The 20653-nt window shown below is 39.3% G+C and overlaps 1 protein-coding gene across 1 annotated transcript in view; it reads right to left on the bottom strand.

The window, feature by feature from the left end:
- The window catches only part of SORCS3 (sortilin related VPS10 domain containing receptor 3), a 273977-nt gene that overhangs the window by 86987 nt on the left and 166337 nt on the right, over positions 1–20653 (bottom strand). Inside the window, exons 5-6 of the mRNA XM_042863904.1 lie at positions 18521–18594; positions 344–408 (exon numbers count right to left, since the gene is read on the bottom strand). Of these exons, the coding sequence (XP_042719838.1) occupies positions 344–408; positions 18521–18594 (139 nt within the window). The remainder of the gene's footprint in view (positions 1–343; positions 409–18520; positions 18595–20653) is intronic.

Genomic DNA, 20653 nt, shown 5'->3' with positions numbered 1-20653 from the left:
AAGCCGTACTGCACAGCACTGGCAGCACAGCTGTTTATGATTTATACGTGTACCACATAAAATACGTGATACTGAAAACAGCTAAACACTGAACAGCACAGACTGTTTCTTAGTCCAACAGACTGTGCTTCCACCCAGGTTCTCCACAGACACACATCATTCAGCCTCTGAATTCCCCCCAGATTTAAAGGATAAGAATATGCCTCACATCAAACCCCATGATACACATTTTTCCTATCAATTAAAATGTAAATGCAAAGACAAAATGAGCAAAGTGAATTTCAATTCCCACTCCATTCTTGACTCAAAGTGCAATTTTTCAACATTGACTGCAGGCACTCACGTCCATCAGCTGTCCGGGCTTCCATGTGTACAAGGTCTGGTTCTTTATCCAAACCCATCACAGACCTGGGAGAAAGATAGAAAAAAAGAAAAGTAGTAAAGAGGTGATCTAGAAGGCTGCAATCAGATGGACAGAGCGCGTGGGCTAGCAAAACCAGTTCAACTTTGTGATACCAGGCATGTAGTTCCCTGCCTTCTGCCCTCTTTGTAGTCTCTGTTTCTGTGTAGCCTGCTCTCAGGAGCCAGCTACTAAACTTAACCTACCTTCCCAGATGCTGGTGAATAAGCCTGCCTGTCCCTTGCCTACAGAAGCAAAACTACAGCAGACATTTCTGTGGTGGCAAAGCTAGCTGGCACAAGATTCAGTCAAATGAGAGCTCTATTTTCATACTGCAAGAAAGATGAGGACACAGCAAACAAACACTTATAGACAGCAAATTAAAAAGGGGTTTTACTCAGATGAATAGTGTGGTGAGATCTGTCCCTTGTTTGCTAGGCAATCTTGCTACTGTTTATCTCAGTTTACCCATCTTCAAATCAGGTACACATGCATGGTAAACTTCAGACAAGAAATTGCAAGCCAGTATTCATTATTCACTCCATGTCATAGCCCCTGATACTCATGTAATAAGGCATGAGTTCCTCTAAACCTTAGGGGCTGACTACCTCAAGTCAAATCTTCATGTGCATTTTTCTTTTATTCCCTAAAAACATTTTGCAAGACACACTACCAAAGACAGTTTTTCTCTTGGCAAAGGGAAAGTCAAGCCCAGAACAGAAATGTTATTCTTAGTGTTCTGGCTGATAAGAATCACTAGGAGGTGAACATTTAGTCCTAGCAATGGCTGGCAGGGGAAAAAAAATCCATAGATGTCCACGTGATTTATGGAGCTGCTTCTCCTGAGTTAACCACGGGGTTAGATTAAAAAGGGACAACGACAAAAATCAGTTTCTAATTTGGTGGAAGCTGAATTTGATACAGTAGATTGTAAATAATAGATTCCCTCTGAGCCAACCAACATTCACAATTCCCTAATGCTACGAAGCACTTTCATCACAATCTTTCGTTGCTTATTCCTTGGGGCATCAACAGCTAAAACATTTTTAAAAATAAATAAATAAATAAAAGACATACAAAATACAGACGCTCTGATAAATTTTTGTGGTGCTGAAAAAACAAAGCAATTAAAACAACAAGCTTACATACGCCCCAGAATTCAGCTAAGATCAGCCAGTGCTGCAAATGCCAAAATAACTGCACTATGACCCAGAGTGGAGGTAACTGAAAGTGGCTCATCTCATTAACTACAGCTTCATGCTAACGGTGAACCCACACTGTGAACTGTGGCAAAAACCAACAAAGCAAAAACAAAGCCACACAAGCAGAGTTTTCATCACTCTGCTCCCAGTGAGAAACAGCCTGTTCCTTAATCGCTTCCATCAGTTTCAAGGTGATGCCACAAGGAAGAAAATGCTGTCCATTATCAGTAAGAATGTCAGAAAAGGCCAGAGTCCCTATGACCACATAATTGTTGGGGTCAAATCTTCTGAAAGATCTGAGCACAGTTAAAAGTGGCAGTAAGACAGGTAAGACATTCCTTAAAATGTCAATGAAAAATATTATGAGATAGAGCAAAATACATTACCAATGCACAGAAAGAGCACATCTTTCCAGTCCACAGCAAAATTCTTCTGCCTTTTTCCCATAAGTAGCTATAAATTCTGTAATCTCAGTTGTTCAGCAATCACAACTATCATTTACGGCACACCAAATGGGATGGAGGTATGGTGCTCACCAATGTATCTGTGCATCACAACTTTATCAAAGGGGGCAAGGGGGCAGTAATTTTAACACTTTTTGGTTGGATTGAGAGCACATCAAGAATCAACACAATAGCCCTTCCCAGCAGGCTTTCTAGCTGTCACTCTAGAGGCTACACTCTACAGTGTTTTTCTGGAAGCCAGATGCCAGCCTTTTACAAAAGAGCCATTGGCCATGTCAGCAATGCCAAGCTGTCACTATTCCGCTTGGCACCTCCTGGGTTCCTCCCACTCCTGGCCCAGAAAAAAAAACATCAGAATGCTATCCATGTTAATAATAACTGGAATTAGGGGAACCTAAGCATTTCTGAATAAAAGCCAAAATTATTATTACTATTGTGTGTTTGTACACACAGCCTCTGTGGATTCCCTCCACTTAAAATTCGTATTACAAAACCACCAAGGGAGGATAGGAATCTCTTGAAGTATGTCAGTCGAGCTTGAATTTCCTTCCTAATGCCATCTACTTCTTCCCTTAATTAGTTTTGACAAGCCCAATGGTTCTTTTCAGAACAACAACAAAGAGATCAGTATACAGCACCTCCCAGTATTTCTCTGCTTGCTCAACACTGTACTTCAAGTGGAAAAACTCACAAACCAATCTCCTGTGATCCAAAAGCAAAACAAGCTCCTGTTGTCTATAGGTAGATAACAAGCCTGTAAAGTAATGCTTCAGTTGTCCTTCCTTCTCCCAGACCAGTTCTCCTCAATTCAAAGCCTCTGACTGCAAAACAAATCCACAATCAATGTGTTTCTTTATGCCTGCTCCCACCCACAATGACAACTGCTGTGCTTTGCAGTTTGTCTGCCTCCTGAACATAGGTGTTTTCAGTAAACATCCTCAAGTCCTTTCTGTCTGGAGGAGCTTTAAGTGAAGAATGCAAAAGAAGATTGGTAATAGAAAAAGCAAGATGTGAACATAGGTCCTAGAACACTCTTGCAAGCATGCACACAGACTGTAAAGCTATTCCTCATCCCACATGGTAACTGAGCTGGACTTGAAATTACACTGCAACAACCACTCGTGCAGCAATACATGAAGAAAAACAGACACCTTTACAGCTGTACATTTTCTCATGCCTTCTGTCTTTCAAGGACATTTGAAGAATACACTGTGCAAAACAACTTAGCAACTTAAACATGATGAAGAGGATGTAGGCATTCTTTGACAGAACCTTGCGTGTTCTGTACAGTCAAGTGGAACCCACAGAGCAGACTGCCTGGGAAGGAGTTTCATTGCTCTCTGTCTGACAAACAGCTCTATTTTAGAGGGCTACAAAGGAAAGAGTATTTAACAACCATCAGAAACCCTAAGCATAGCTTGAAAACATTTTTCCTTTATGTGGTCACACCTCAGGCTCTAGGCACAGGTCAGCTCTGTTGGGGATGTGCAGAAACTCCAAATGGCACAAACCAAACCAAACCAAACCAAACAAACAAAAAAAAAAGGCAGTTGCACTGTGACAAACAGATGAAAAAACGCTGAGAAAAGAGGATGCAGCCAGAAGTGACAGGAAAGGTCATTTTTTCCTGCTGACATGTTCCCTGACTGCTGCAAAGGCAGTTTTTGAAATGGGGAGCCTGCAGCTAATGTTGCAGCTGACACGGGATCATTGGCCAATTAAGAATTCAAATACCTCTGAATCCCATTAGGAAAGACACAGTGGTTACACGGTCTGTATCTCTTTTCTTTTTTCTTTTTTTTTTTTTTTTTTTTTTTTGCTTTCATAGTAATTCATTTTCGTGAGATCTTTACTTCGTTTCAGGAGATGACTCTGTGATCTTGAAAGGTGAAAGACAGACAGGACCCTCACAAGATCTTTATCTCTATCTTGAGGGGAAATCATTGTGCACGGATGCACATTTATTATGCTGTTCTGATAATATTTCATCTCTGACCTGGAGGAAAAGCAAGCAAGAAGGGCAAGGAAAACACAGCACTTTGCAATGTAAGTAGATATTCCTGTAAGACACTGCATAGTTCAAAATAAAAAAGCAAAGCAAAGAAAAAAAAATATACAGACTCTCAGTCTGGTCTCCCTGCCCTACTGAACATTTCAATTCACTGATACTACCAACTCTGTTGCCTCTCCCTGGAACAAGCCACATTTTTCTACCCATTTTTCAGACATCAGGCATTAATGATGAAGAACAGCATTGAGTTTTAACTACTCTCATACCCTAGATCAAAAATGCTGAGCAATTCAGACTGCCTGCCGTTGACCCCAGTTTCCTAAACCATAAACAGAAAAAGAGATACCTTGCTCCTCCATCTCCTAGACACCCTCATACGGGGGGTGGAAGGGAGTTATCACTAGAACTCAGGAACATTAGAGTAAAGGATTTATAATAAGGTCAAAAGACAGACCATAGGGTTCAGGCTTTCAAACTTGGTCTGGAAAGTTCTAGACTGAGCATGTGGCATAGGAGCATGCATTTTTCTGAACCAGCCAAGACAGAATCCAGCAGCTCTGGTTTGAAAACATAAACAAAACTTTTAAAATGGACTGAAACTTCCACAAGATGACAATTTGGAGAGCTTTTTTGGAGTCTGGAATGTCAGATAAAAGATACCTGTGACTGCTCATATCCAGGGACAGAGGAAGCAGATGGAGACTGCTTAGCAGACAGAGTACTATGTAACAGGAATGAAAATAGGAAGGAACAAAGTACATTTATTGTGTAATAATATGTAAAGCAGGAAAAACACATCCTTTGCTTTAGGCAACTGTAGTCAAATTAGCGGATGCTGCCAATTAGCTTGCTGCAATTCTAATTGTATCCTGCTCCAGAAGTGAGTAAACCCTTGTGAATGGTGCCAGGCAAGCAGCACTTGTGATCAACTCACCCAAGCAACAAAAAGGGCAGGTGGGAGCAGAAACTGATGCAGACCATTCCTGTTCAGCTGATGTGAATCTTCTAACGTATTATAAATGCTGTTTCAAGATAGATCAGTTGATTGCCTTCTCCATTGTGTTGCCAAGGTATCAATAAGTGACATCAGATTTTCCTCAGCATCAATAACTGGGGTTGTCTTCAGATGATCAAGGGGATTCTGTCCGTTTCCCTGCTATTTACTGGAGTCAAGGCTAGAACTAGATCCAACAGGTATTGACTGCACAAGTAACAGCCAATGCACACAAAAGCTACATATACTCAGGCTAACAACATGAAATAAAAAAATATAATTGTGGAAACTATACATACAATTGAAGAAAGAATGCTTTCATTAAGCACATAAATACAGCACTATTCTCTGTGACTGAACAGAAGAGACACTGCTGGATGGGGTAGGATGTGAAAAGGCTCTGAAGAGTTACAGATAAAATATCTCCTTGGACAGCACATTTCAAATAAAGCTTAGAAAAAGAGCTTGGCAGGAAGATACTGTGAGAAAATGTCTGATCCAGGTCCTTGGATCTTCCTACATCTTTTCCAGTGCTAATTTCTGTGATGCTACAGTTCTGGACATTGGTAAAATTAATTGCTGTGAGATTTAGCTTGCTAGATAAGGCAAAAAAAAATTCCAAGTATTTTTTCTTAGATAATTTCTTTTCAGAAGACATTGCAGAGCTAATGTCCTAGTTCATCTTGAGGAGATGTTCTGTCTAGTACATCAAAGAAAACAAAACTTGTGCATCTACAATCTCTGCTTATGCGTTCATAAGTGTATACGCGCACCTGACCACGTGCATTCCACCCCTGCTACCTGCTGGACATCTAAACCAGTTTTCTGTCAACTCTTAATGGATTAGAGGTCCTAAAACTAGGATGTTGCTACAAGTTTCATGGACATAACAGTGCAGCAAGAGGAAGGAGGTTTGAGTCAACATTTTCTCTGAGGAACAGGTTGATATTTAAACTCAACCCCCTTGCAGATCAGTAGGGAAGCCACACAAGACAGCAGGTTTTGTGGCACACAAACTTTTTTTGTTTCCCCTCTTCTTGTTACATAAAAGAAGGTGACTCTTTATTTCACAGAAATTAACAGAAACTCGAAAGAAATTGTCACTGAACCTGAGAATGCCTTTAAAGGATATTAATCAACTGAACAAAGCCACTGCTGGATCACATTTTTCTTTATTCTGTATGCTAATACCAAATCTAAGGAAGCGCAAATATTACTCTCTAATTCTCATCTAGTTAACAGGTCTTAGTTCTTTCAAATCCCCTGGCATTTCTTACCATGCCTACGCTATGAATCCCAATAAACATAACTGAAGTTTGCGATACAATCATGAAAAAGTGTGTGGGCAGGAGGGTGAAGAACCTTACTCGCAGCCCTGTCAAGGTTTGAAAGCTCCAGCAGCACCAGCAGAACACATGCCGGAGGTGGCATCTTAATTTCCCAGCGGTGCCAGAAATAACTTCTCCTGGGGACTGAGGCTCATGCAGGGAGCTGATCTGTCAACTATGTCAAGGCAGAACTCATAGCGGGTGTGCTCCCAGGTGTAGTCACAGTCTTGCTGCTAACTTACAAACTAAATAAGTTGCTTCCATGCAGTTTGCTGCTTCTCTGCTCTGGCCCATCAGCATACACCTGAACTAGAGTACGTAAAAGCAGATATGGTGGAAGTAAAGCAGTGGCTGCTCACTGACTTAAGATGTTATCGCTGTGAAGATCTCAAAGCTTCAGCACACAATATACATCTGTTCTGCTCCATGCGCATCTAATACAGACAGCAAGGCTCTGAGAAAAGTGTTTATAGAAAGTAGAGAGGGGATTCACCTGTAATTAGAGGTCTGTAAAATTAACGGTAGACAAGTTTAAAACACTTTCCATCAAAAGGATGATTTGATTCTGTTTTGCATGTAGAAGGATGGGACACTTATTGCAGAACCTTCCAGTATTTCACATTTCAAGTTCTTTGAAAAACCAAGAATAAAAATTGATTTTTGATACATTAAAAAGTACACATTTTCAGCTTTGTCTTCTTTCTCACTATGCTTTTTGTTTTGGAATAGATAAGGGGAAAAGAGCACAGAAAATAGCATAGGAAAAGGAAAGCAAAAATACAGAAAATATCTTGTACAAAAGCCATTTCAGTGACCAAAATCTAAGTGAGGGGGGATGTTGTAGTTTGCAGCTTTTTTGGGGGGGAAAATATATGTATATCAGTGGAATCACTTTCCTGGCCAGCTGTTCTTTGCACAAATTTGTGAAACGCAAGCAGAGTTTTTGCTTCTGTTCTCAGACAGATCACTGACATTGAGCGACTTTCAGCTCTTTCCCTGCATTTGGTTTAAAATGAGGTTAGTGCCTACTACATTATGAAGTCCAGTTAATTAATGTTTGCTCAGTGCTTGGCTGTCTTCCTTTGAAAGTCATGCAGATTGGGAATCACTGTAGATTATTACTTTGTTTTTTCAGGAAACATGAATCAACCATGTTTACATTCAATTTAGAAAAGCAAAACACATGTTCAGCGAAACCATCAGCCAGTCCTGCGGACAAGGTTTTTGCTGGAGTTCCTGTTTCCCTCCATGGAAGGGAATGCTTAGAAGACTCCTCACTCTCAGTTTGTCTCCTATCAAAACTACCCTAAATGCAATCTGCTCGAGCAGTGTTTTACAACAGAATAAGGATTCTCAGTTCACTGTGTGTTTAATTCCTCTCATTTGTATTAACATTTTCTAACTGCAAATATGACATGTCTGAAACGATAAGGTTCAGTGATTCTGCTATTAACAGAATCCAAGGCAGAACACAGTGCTTTTGAAATGCTTCAATGTGAGCGCATCATTTAATAAATGAATGCTGCATTAGATGAATAAAAATAAAACTTAAATGTCCAAAGAAGGGACGCCAGTATGAAACTTGGCACAGGCAGAATGTATAAGATATGTTGATGAGCGCCATATGCCTATGGGCATTGTACATTGTATTAATTAAGGAAGGATGAGCCTTCACGTTCCCTGTTGCAGAATACTGCAAAGAATCACCATGGGATAACGTCTAACATTGCAGAAATAATTTTGCTGTTCAGTTTATGCATTTCGGGGAAAGCCATTGTGAAAAAAACAGATTTGCACAGCAAAACTTTCCTAACCATTGTTTTGCTGTATTTCAGACACAAGCCTGAAGAGAACAAATGCCTTATTTCATTCTCTGACTTTTACAAATCAGCCAGGAAAGGCAGAGAAGAACAGGGAGAGGTGGGGCAGGGGGAGAAAGACAAAGGAGAAGAATAAAATCATTCAGGACCAGCAAGCATAACTGCATCAGTGCATCTCCTTGCCCAAAAAATCACACTGAATAAGCTGCTGAGAGTGAGATATATATTTGTCCCAGCATCAATAACAGTGGAAGACATGTCCAAAAAGGAGGAAGCAAAAAGCATTCTGGCAACAGTCAGATGTGCAAAGACATGTTCTTTCTATAGAAACAGCATGCCCATGTCGCTATAATGGATAAAAGCAAACATGACAGGAGGTCTGTAGACAACCCATTATCTCATGACAAGATAGGTTTGCATTTTAAACGTGGCATCCTCAGATACAGCACAGAGAGAAGAATGAAAAGGGCAAGGCTACTTGCACGTCTGTCCATCAATGGTAGAATGACATTATAGCAGGAGAGATCTGTGAAATCATGGAGCTTTTGTGGGTTCCTTTGCTTCAAGTTGGATTGATGTCCAGCATCCTGATAGGTTGAGTACAACATGCACTCCCAGGTCTTCTGAACAGTAGAGTTCCAAAGTGTCGCCATCCCCAAAGCATTCTCCACTTTTCAAGTAAGAAAGCAAAGTGCTACAACAGGAGTACGTGCTGCCTACATGACAAGAAGTGAAGATATAGGGCCAAGCTGTAGGTGAACAAAGAGCTTCTCCTTGTCAAGTTCTTAATCTGTTGTTATAGGTGAGCAATAAGAGGAAAGAAAAGCACAAGGCCAAGTGAAATGTAATACTCTGCTGTTTTCTAGCTTCAGGGCAAATTCCAAAGTGTCAATGCATTTCTCAAATCTAATGATTTGGAGAAAGAAAAAAAAAATCTGGAGAAAATACACAGATCTAGAAATGGCTTTGGAGAGACGCTATTACAGATTGTCCCTAAAATCAATATTATAATGGAACATGTCTCTTTTCCTCAGTGATTTTCAATCAAAACCTAAAACCCAAAAATACTGTGAGAAAAACCCAAGAATCTTTCCATACTCTTTGCCTAAAGACTTGGCAGAGTTTCTGGTTTGTTTTTCTTCATTTTTTTCCAATAAAAAGCAAGATGTAATCCTGTGGGAGAAAACTTCAGATCAGCTCTGAAGACTGCTGGTATTACTTATTATTTCCTCAAGTCTTTTCCAGTAATCGCAAGTTAGTACCTTTCTCTGAGACTCAGCCATGGAAATTTTGATGTTTCACTAAACATGAAGATGTATCTACAATCTGATTTTATTGCCTTCTGCCCAATGGAGGACAATTATCCATAAGATAATTACAGAGCTACGATAACCACAGCTATCTCCTATTCCAATTAGCTTGCTACAAATATGCAAGTAAAGCAGCCTCACTCACTGCCTTCTCATCCTTATTCTATATATGATCAGCAAGAGACAAGTTACTGAATCAACATTATTTAAAAGAACCTGTGGTGTAGCTAATAAGATACTCCTTCCCACTCTTACGTTCTGATGTAGCTTCGTGCTTGTTATGCTGAACAATAGCAAAATTAAACTCATCTCATTCTACAGAGGAGGCTCAGGGGAATGCCAAGGAATGAAAGGATGGGAGTTTCAATTTCTTCTCTTCCCGAGAACGAATTCAGCCTCATATAACTGCTGATGAATTGTCGTTTTAAGAGGGTTTGTTAATTTCCAACAGGCAGAAGGCATAAAGAGGGACCTCCTTATCTTTAATGGATGTTATTGAGCAACACAAATGGCTCACATTTAAATGAATGCAGAAGCATCTTGTCTGTTTTGTCACGATAAGACTGTTCTTTCTGCACGGCACGGGTTCAGCTCCTTCTGTTAAATAAAACAACTGTTTCTGTTCAACTTAATGGCAGGCAAACTTCCAAAGGTTGAGAGGCTGAAGTCAGTTCAGGGAAATGAACTGGAATTTATCTGGGTCTTTTCTGATTCTTTTTGAGAAAATTACCTGAGGAACTTTGAGATATGACTGAAATTCGAGTTTTAAGCAAAAATGGCCCATATGTGCGTGAAGAACTTACTGAGAATTAGTTCTCCATTAGATTGCATCCTTCTCCAACAGAAGAATGCTTCCAGACCCAGCTGCTGCAAAAAGGCAGGAGCTGTAATAACTCACACCAAAGCGAATCTCTGGAAATCCAAGTGGGACATCCAGGATGAGGCCTGGGGCAGCAGGGGGGCTATGCCCAGGAAAGCTGCTTAGCTCTCCGCTGTCGGCAGATGTTTTGCAGCTGAATTAAATGCCTGAAAATTTATATCCATAATCAAAGCAGGTAAAAAGATCATTTCAAATCTTCTCAGACCAGTGGTGGTTTTAAAAACAAATCCCACAGGTTTCTCTGTCAGTCATCTGAAAGCAAGAGTGGTCCCTCCCACAATGAAAACCAGCCCATTTGTCCAGAAACAAAGAGATTAGCATGGAATGAGCCAAAGGTGAAAACCTAAGCCAAATTGCACATGCAAAATTAGGAGAATATTCCATGCTAGCCAAAGAGCACAAAATACGATAATACCGTTGGTCTGGCAGCCTAGCTTTCGATTTGCTTTGCCAAGCCATGACAGTATGGGAGATCCCCATATGCCTCAGGGAGATGCATTATTCAATATATTAATTAGAGGGAGCTGGCTTTCATCATCGCTTCCTACAAAGTATCACACAGAATTACTCTGGGACTGTTACTGACAGGCTGAAATTAATTTGTGTTTGAGTTCACATGCATTAGGGAGAGGCAGAATAAAGTCTGCCCATGCAGGCCACACAAGTCTGTATCACAACATTTAGGCTTCCAATGCTGACCATGAGTTTCTCATCACATCTTATTTGGTTCCCTGTTGCATGTGAAGGAAATAGATTCTTCCATCATACACTGTCTGGAATGACATGGTACTGGGATCCAGCCCAGAGATGAGCCTTATCTGGGAGAGGCACTGAATCAATTCCTCCTTAGACTTTTCTTGCAAGGTGGTTTCTCTGGTCTGCTCAGGTCACGGACAGTTAGTCACGAGAGAGTGGAGGATTACAAATGGATCCAAGATTTACAATGGGGAAATAAGAGAAGAGACTAGCCCCTAGGGACATGAAGAAACCTTATAGATAAGAGACTGAATCATGAGGCTTTTAGATGGCAGAAAGGCTGAACTGTAGAACAAAGTGTGGTGCTCCATAGTAGGCAGCAAATTTAAAAACAATGAACACAAATATTTCAGCCTTTCCTTTTAGAGTCTTAAAAAAAAAAAAAGACACTGCCAGATGCTTTATATTAATGCAAAAAAAAATAAATCATAAATTATACTAAAATTACAAGAAGTCACAAATTTTAAAAGCCAAATAGTATTTATGTAAGGAATCCACAGTTGCATTAGTGGAGAAGGGTAGTCCCTCCTATTCCAGTTTGTGCCATCTCTCTAAAGAAAATGGACGTTAAGAATAAAATCTTTTTTCAAAAGCAACTTATTCAAAAAATGTCTCTCCTAGAGATCATTATGTCACCTTTGAAAGAGCTCACTCAGGCTGCATGCTATCAGAACCAGAACTCCAGAGGTGCTACACAGACTTTTAAGTCTGCTGACAAGTGGCTCTCTTATTTTGGTTCATTATCTAATTCATGGGTTTTAAAAGTATCTCAAATTGTTCTTCCTTTACTAAAGGAGGCTGTGGATGCCCCATCCTGGAGGCATTCAAGGCCAGGCTGGATGTTGCTCTGGGCAGCCTGGTCTAGTGGTTGGCAACCCTGCACATAGCAGGGCGGTTGAAACTAGATGATCATTGTGGTCCTTTTCAACTCAGGCCATTCCACAACTCTATGATCACACACATTCCCTACAGCCAGTATGCTTTTCTCTATCTTTTTTTCTTATTAGAACAGCTTTGAGCCCCGGGAGCCTGGCAGCATAGCAACCACAAGATTTCATCCAAAAGTCAAAGATTTATTTTCCAAGGAAAGCAAGCAGCAAGGAGAGGAGCACCAACAAATAAATAAGTAAATAAATAAAAATCAGGCAATGAATGCCCTTTACAAGTTTTCCCAAAGTATCAACCACTGTTTAGAGCTACAGTTCACAATGCAAGAGACTAATTGTATCAAAAGTCCTTTGTAAACTGAAGTCATTAGAACTGGTAAGGTTCAGGGGGTCTTTGTAGAACAGTCTTGTGGGATTTTCCAAAAACAGAATCCAAAGGATTTTCATTTTCTTAAGGCCATTTAGGATTTCAGGCTCTCTTAACTCTCCATGACAACTATCACAAGGTCCTGGAAGAACACCTAGCAATCTGTAGTGAAAGAAACAGGATACTACTAAGTTTTGGGGAAAATACATTCATAGAGAAAAGCAAATTCTAAAACTTTCAAAGGTTTCCAAAACCTTGCTAGTCACTCCTGTAACAATCACAGTGATGAAGAAGCAATTTATGAGTGTCCCAGCCACTTAGTTTGAATATCAGGAACTAATATCTGCTTTGCATCACAAAAAACAGGTGTGAATGGGAGTCAGGATCCCTCTATCCATACACTTTGTTTCAGACTTCACCATCTCTCTATCTTTAAAAGCTCATTTATATAGTGAAATAAGCTTTTGTTTCAAGTTTAAAAATCACTTCAAAAAACATGCAAAAAAATCAACAACTTAAGGAGGATTCTTTTTGTTGGTGGATTTTTTTTTTTTTTTGACAAATATTTTGCACAGATTCCTAAAAATACTGGTATATGAAACTTAAACAAAAAAGCCACAACATGTTTCAGCCAATAAAATGCATCCAACTCTTATATCCAAGTTTCTTTTCTATCTCTGCCACTGACATACTGTGTAATCACAAGCCAGTCAGCTACAATCTAATATTTGGAAACATTAAATATCTATATTGCCAACTGCACTAACTGTAGCACACAGAATGAAAAGAAAATCGCTGTCCTCACAGTTTCCCCATTTGTTCATCTTTTGAATGAAGAAGAAAATAAAATTGCTCTTATTATCACCACAATGTTGTGATCTTTAATTAAGTAACATGTCCTTGCAAGAAATCTTTCAATATATGCCAAGACCTTTTAAGAAGGTCTCTCTCCACAACCTTAATTATAGAGCTCAAGACTAGAATTGTAAAATTATCTACCTAGTGAAGTTAGCGGTCATGATGACTTGAACAGCACATTCTGGATTTATGTTAGCATCGCCCTCTGGGATGAAAACCCTTCCCAGGTGTCCCCACCTACAGGATGTGATAAATGAGTCCCTTAACACAGGCAAATGAGTCATCAGATCACAGCAGCTTATAGAAGAAATAGGTCCTGTTCAATCTTCAAAGCATGGTGTACGTGAAAAAGCACTGTGCATATGCCGCCATGAGGCTATAGGCAGTGTTAGTGGCTGCCAAATTGGATTTATTTTATTCATAGCTCCAAGTCCTGTATAATTTTAACTCCAAGAAAACACTAATGCAGGATCACTTCCTAGTCAATTGGACGTCAACAAAACTGTACTTTCTTAACACTAAATTTGGCTGTAAAAACTTCTGAGATATTTCCCAAGCACTATGCAATGACACCATCTGGTAGTTAACGATTAGTGGAATTTACAGGAGAGACATGCACATACTTAACTAACCATTTAATAGCTGGCAAACAAGTGAAGTAAAGCTAACCTTAGCTGTATCCAAAGATCACTTCTGGAACTGCCCCTGAAACAGTCCACGTGAACCCAAATTGGCACTGAGATTAGGAAGTATTAATGCTCCCACAGAGTTGAGGAATAAAAACAAAGCCCTGCCCATCTGCAGATATGTAACTTTCTGAAACACAGATACAACTTCCTTATCTCCTGCTACTTTGCTCTCAGATATCCACATCAGCCTCTGCCATAGTCTCCATAAAATTCAAGCTGCAAACACATAAAAATACACCATCTAACTTTATCACTGTTTCTATCCAAAGCGCCATGAAAAGGACTGAAAACCTTGCCTTGAAACTTGCTGGCTTGTACCTTGAACAACTATGACAGAAAACTCACAACTCCAAAACACGATCCAAGGTGAAGCACAATCTCTTTCTTTCTCCCAGTTTCTAATCCCCGTTGTTCAACATAACTGGGACTGGCACTCACAGGTACAAAACAACCAGAGGCTTCATTCATTAGCTTCGAGAGTGGCAGGACAGGATGACATCCACACAGGGTAGTGGTCACAGTGCCTGCTCAGGAAACATTGGCAGGGCCTCCAAAGACAGATGGGACAGCATATGATATTGACAGCCATTTAGCTGATCAGCCAGAAAACATAGCTCACCTTGTGGAACTCTGCATTTTAAAGAATAACATAATAAGACAATAAATGACTTTATAAGCCACTGAAGTATCTTTTAAATCTCTAGTATCATGGAGTATTTATAATTAATGCATGGATATGCAATGATGCAACACTTAATATGACAGCATTTGAGCACTTCAACCATTACAGCCAGCAAGGAAAAGATATGCTCTCTGATCTTGATCTTACCTAAGGGATAAGAAGGCAAAGGCATCTTGAGTCACCCAACAGGACATGAAAGAGCCATGGTCCAGCTAAGTACTCAACAAGACTTGCTCCATTAATCAAGTTGTCTTGCTAACTGGTCAGTCCTACTATTCCACCAACAGAAAGACAGAGGCAGTAAAGCAACTTGGGAACTCAAAGGACTTGATTGTCCTTATCTGAACAGAGACAGAATTGGTCAGTACAGAACTGATGTGTTTTACAGTCAGGGAAACCTCCCCAGAGTTCCTACAGTGCACAATATGGACTCTACTTTTCATAACATTCCACACATCAGCAAAAGTGTGACATTACAGTGTGAGGAAAAAAAGCAGGGGCCAGAGGCAACTGAAGAAATATGTATTAAAAAAAGAATACTGAGTATGTCCCTAACTGGAATCAGCATGAGTGCAAAGTTCGTTGAGTCATTTCATTGTGTGATGACAGATTTGGGAATTTCTGTATCATATTAGCATAAGCTTCTATTTCCAGCCTTACAGAATCTTAAATTATTAAAATATCTGAGGCCAAGGCACACGGGAACCAGATTTGGATTCCTGTAATCATATCAAGTAACACATTCTGTTCAAGCTGTGCCACTGCCATCAGTGGGTGTAGCTAACAAATGAATCATTACTACAGAAGTAGAGAACTCAAATCCTAGTTTTTATAGCTACAAGTGGCCCAGATAAGAATCTCAGCATATGGACAAACTCAGAGCTAGATGCAGGAAGTGGAGGGAAATGTCCCACAAGCTGCAGTACATGTGATACCCCATATGGAATGAGAATGCAGTGATCAGCACTGAAGTCTGAGACTAAGGAAAAAATAAGCCAAAAGTAAGAGCCAGGATAAAAAGCCACAGGCCAATATTGCAGCTTAGGACTTTGCTTTTGACCAGCATGGAACCATTGCAGGTGCAGCCTGACAGATCTACAGCAAAATGCACAGGATGACTTGTGTGTCCATGACTACTAAAGAGCTCTTGCTCACTAGACTGAGTGAAAATTCACATTCCATCCTAACAATTCAGATACAATTGTAATTTCCTCCTGGCCTTAAAGTCTCTCTATTTGAGCTCTCTCAGGGAAGGTATAATTATTTGGAAAAGTCTCAGAGAAAAATAAGACCTCTCCCTGTCAGGTTGACTGATCCTATGAACCAGGTAAGGATTACAGTCCTCACAAAATTATTCTCACAGTCTGATAGATAAAAAACATGTTTCGAGGAAAAAAGCAGACAGAAGACAAGACCAACTGTGTTGGTCTTGATTAACCCATTTGATGGAGGAGGTTCACTGAGGCCCTGATAATAAGTGAATATATAGCATCACAAGTAAGCAACTAATCACTGATTTCGGTATTTTCCCATCATTAGTTCACCTTTCCTGGAATTGTCAAACCTGTTAATTGAATTAATTAACAGGTCTGATAATGAGTAGTTAATAGGCTGATGAAGGCCACTGAGTAGCGGCTCTGAAACTTACAACTATGACTCCTTTCTCGCTCTTCCAAAATCTAATAAAAAAGAAATCATCAAATTTTTGAGCTAAAGTGCTCTTGCATTTCTTTTCTGGTACACTTATATGCCAGAGCTTCTAAGTCTTCACAGTTTGCAGCTTTAAAAAGAAAGGACAAAAGAAAAAAAAAAATAAAAATCAGACAGTTAAGGGGAGTTATTATGTTCTAAAGTTTCAACATTTCTGACCCCTGCACTATGAATTGGTTCAAATCTGTCTCAATCTGGGAAAAACCTAATCCACTCTCTTGGAAAGTGTATTGTCAATGGGATTCTACTGTTTCTGAGTGAGATTTCTAAGATTTCTAGATCTATGCCATATCAGCTTTAACAACAGAAGACTTTTATGTTTTCCAAGAGAAGATGATAATTGAAACAGAGGCTTTTTTCAATGCAGTGACAAAAAAGAGCATTTAAACTACACAGTGAAGAGACTGCGTGAAAAGTAAAGCAAACTGCAGAAAAATCTACATCTTTAGGAGACAAGTGGACAGAGATAATCCATTAACCTCTATTATTATTAAGGAAAAACAAAAAATCACACACACAAAAAAAAAAAAAAAAAAAAACAATGTCACAGCATCACCTGTAGAAAGAGACTGTTTTATTCACAGGTCAGCCCTTGTGTGTTTTCTTCCAAGAAAGTCACTCCTCTTAGCTCAACTGTGCTATTTGAAGGGTAGCGTACATCTATGCCATAGGACCAGCTACTCTATTCCACAGTAGTATACACTTGGAGAGGCTCTACGCTCATCTGTGTCAACTGCCCATAGGCATGAATGATGAAATCAGAAGATTTTTGATAGGTCACCTGTCACCAGAACCTGGAGAATATATACAACTTTCCTTCACTACCAAAATGTCAACAGTGATATGGTCAGAAAGAGTGCAGATCTTTGATATATTTTGCAGGTCTATGAGACTTACAATCCTTACAACTTCCTTTCCTACATGGTCAAACATCTCCTTTGACTGCCCAAAATCTAAAGGCACATTGAGACAAATCAGATATGGAACAAAAAAGCCATCTTTTAAATGTGGGAAACCAAAGCTGTTCAAAGGGACTTGCAGAATGACCAAGACAATTTGAAAAATCTGAGAGACATTTTTCTCCACTGCAAGGTATGGAAATACTACAGATTCCATCTGCAGACATTTTGGTGCGTATTCCAGGTGTTCTTAATGATGATCAAGAATGCGGATTTGACTCGAAAATATTTACATTGTTCTTCACAATAAGGAGCCAATACCTAAATCATCCAAGTCCTTTTTGTTACTGACTCTTCAAAATAGGTGTCTGTGGTTCCTTAATAATCACATTTTTTTGGCCTTAAGTACAAGGCACTTATTTAACTATTCACAGATTCTGTACATCAGCACTTTTACATATTCACAAACTCTGCATTATCTAGCACGTAGTACAATATTAAGACTGATTCAAGCCCCAAATCCTAGATTCAACTACAGAAGAATACCACTGGTTTCTTTTCTCTCTCTAAAGTCAGTTATTGAGCCTTCAACTGGTGAAGTTTAGAAAAGCAGCGTGTGAAATAGAGGAGCCTGGAGATAGGAACCAAGTATATTTCATCTTCTGCTTTTAAGACACTCTTCCAATTTTGGATACGAACAGTTGGGAAGAGGAAAGAAAGATAGTCACAAAGCAAATTTTTAGCAAACACTTTGCACATCCTGGGCTCTCACTAGTCAGTAGAAAGAAACTGGCTCCTCAGAGGGTGATTCAAAACAGAGTCTGAGTCATTCTTTCTCCCAAAGGCTTGCATAAGGAGACTGGTCAGAGTCTGGCTCTGTGCAAAGATTGTGTTGCAGGTTAAAGGAGCTCTCAGAAGAGTGGAAAAAGGGATGGTCTAACGATCACAGATTTTCCACTGAAGTACTGGGACAGTTTTTCTGTTACTGTAAACAAGTATACAAAAGAAGTAGGTATTCTGCAATTACCAAAAGACTTGTATTAATCTCCAAAAGACACCAGCTGATCCTGGAGAAGAAAGAGGTAAAAACACGGAGATATTCACCTATAGCTCTGCAAGATACATAATATGGAATGAGTTAATCACAATCAAAATCAAGAGCATATTTAGCGTTCTGGTAAAACAACCAATCTCTTCAAATTAAATACGCTTCACCTCTCTATAACATGCTGAAAGCAAACAAAGTCAGAAGGCAAAACTCACCAGTAAAATCTGCTTGGAGTGACTCTCTCATGCATGAGCTGCCATTTTCTTCCAAAGTCAGTAGAACTGTACAGCTGAAAGACAGAGAGGGAGAGAGAAGTATAAACCCTGAGCAAGAAAAGGAAGAGCTGCTGCTTCATAAAGGATTAAAATCTGTTCAGATTAAAGAATAAGAAAGGATTCTACTGCACAGTTATCTATCAACCTCACTGCCAGGGATGGCTAATAAGACAATCTCCTCCTCTCAAATTTAACCTAAACTGCACCACTGAGACTAAAAACAGGTTGGTTCTTCCAAAACATTTTCAAACATTTTCATGCTTCCTAATTCTGCTGTCAACACGTTCGCTTTGGCTGCTGTTTGAGAAAGCTGGCAGTCCCCCAGCTTTTTCAGCCCAACAGGAAGCAGGAGATGGATGACATGTAAATTCCTATCACTGGTTAGAATGAAAGATAAATGAGATTAGTTAACATTCTTATTATGTGGTAGATAGTGACTCTATACTCAACACCATGCTGTGATTTGTTTTTATGGTGAGGATTACATCCCTCTCCAGTGTAAGAAAGAATATGAAATTTCTCCTAATTTACAGTTTCCATGTACAGAACAGGCAAGGTCTACATTTTGAGGCAGGCTAGGAATCAATCTGCTCAAGAAATTAAACATTCAGGATAGTGAAGTAGAAACTTCTTGAAAGCCAAATTTTCAATCTAATAACTATTCTGTGTCTTTCTGGCTAGCAAAAGATGCAGCAACCAAATTCTAATGCAATTCCACATAGTCTCAGACATAGGTTCACTTCACATGTACTCTGTTTAACACTACAAACACCATCCTCCAATTAGTTTATCACCCACAATTGATTCACTCCCTATCAATTCACGTGCAATTCCTGTATTGCTAACTTTGAGATTTTTTTTTTTTCTTTTTGGAAATAAATTACACTTTCAGAAATAGCTGCTCTGCTTTACAATCACAGAGAAATAACAGTCTTTTGAAGGGAACTTCAATTAAATTCCAGTTGAAATAAATTCTGGTTGAATAGAATAAGTGTTGATTGCAGGCTAAGCAGGTAGATAACAGAGCCAAGAAACTTATACGTTTGTAACATTTAGGTTCTTAATGGCAAAATGATAACATCTGAGTTAAGGTTGTGCATTTGATTTGCAGTAACTGAACTTACAAATAGGAGGCAGGACCATGTCCAGATTAGAAGGGTTCACAACCTCGCGATGTGAACTATGGCTATGCTATGATGGATGACTTAGTGTGTCTGGGGAGATAAACTATATGTGCTTGCACTGAATGTTGAAATTTCCTGAATGATCAGTATCTTTGACTGCAAGGATCCAGCAGACACATCAGAGGAGGTCCTTAGAACAATTTACCAAAGGAAATAGGAAAGGACTGTTAAAGCAATGTCTGCACCCTGAGGCAGCTAACTAATTCTCAGTGTATTTTCACATGACCACATAGTCAAGCCTCTGCACTGCATAACTAGCAAAAAGAAACTCAAAAGAGTTTCAAACATCTACTACAGCTAGTTCTGCAAAGACAAAAGAATCAGATTTTTGCTTTTTTGCAAACGGATAAAATTTCTGACACTAATAGCTCAAAGCTGCCAGTGAATAAAGCATATCATAGAGAAGAATAGAAGCAGGTGTCCTCCAATCTTCATGTCAAAATGAGCTCCACTTCTGTAGACTTCAGCCAACGTTGTTTGGCTTGTGGTATGAATTATTAGGAAAGATTTTCTGCTCTGTGTTCTACAGGAGATCAGATTTCCTATCTGGCTTTATTTCTTTGGCATTGTCACCAGATAAGATACAGCACTATATAACTACTGTTATCTGGACCTCCTCTCCTTTTCTAGTCACCCATCACAGAGATAGTTTTTTTTTAAAAAAAAAAAAAAAAAAGTGAGTAGAGAAACCTCTGCTCCCAAAATAATAATCCTTAGAAACAAAATAAAGCATTGCTTATCTTTTTTATTTTCCTTTTTTTTTTTTTTTTTTTTTTTGGATTAAAGGAACAAGGAAAAGAAAATCCCTTATCTGAACCCACGAACAGACTTATGAATTCAACTTCAATATTAAAATAACTACCTTCTGAGGGAACATTCTGATTAACAT

This window comes from Lagopus leucura, unplaced genomic scaffold (genome assembly GCF_019238085.1).
Source record: "Lagopus leucura isolate 7727_CA_CO unplaced genomic scaffold, USGS_WTPT01 Super-Scaffold_741, whole genome shotgun sequence".
NCBI classification, from domain to species: Eukaryota; Metazoa; Chordata; class Aves; order Galliformes; family Phasianidae; genus Lagopus; species Lagopus leucura.
The sequence above is the reverse complement of the archived record's forward strand: the minus strand, read 5'-3'. Positions and strand labels throughout refer to the sequence as shown.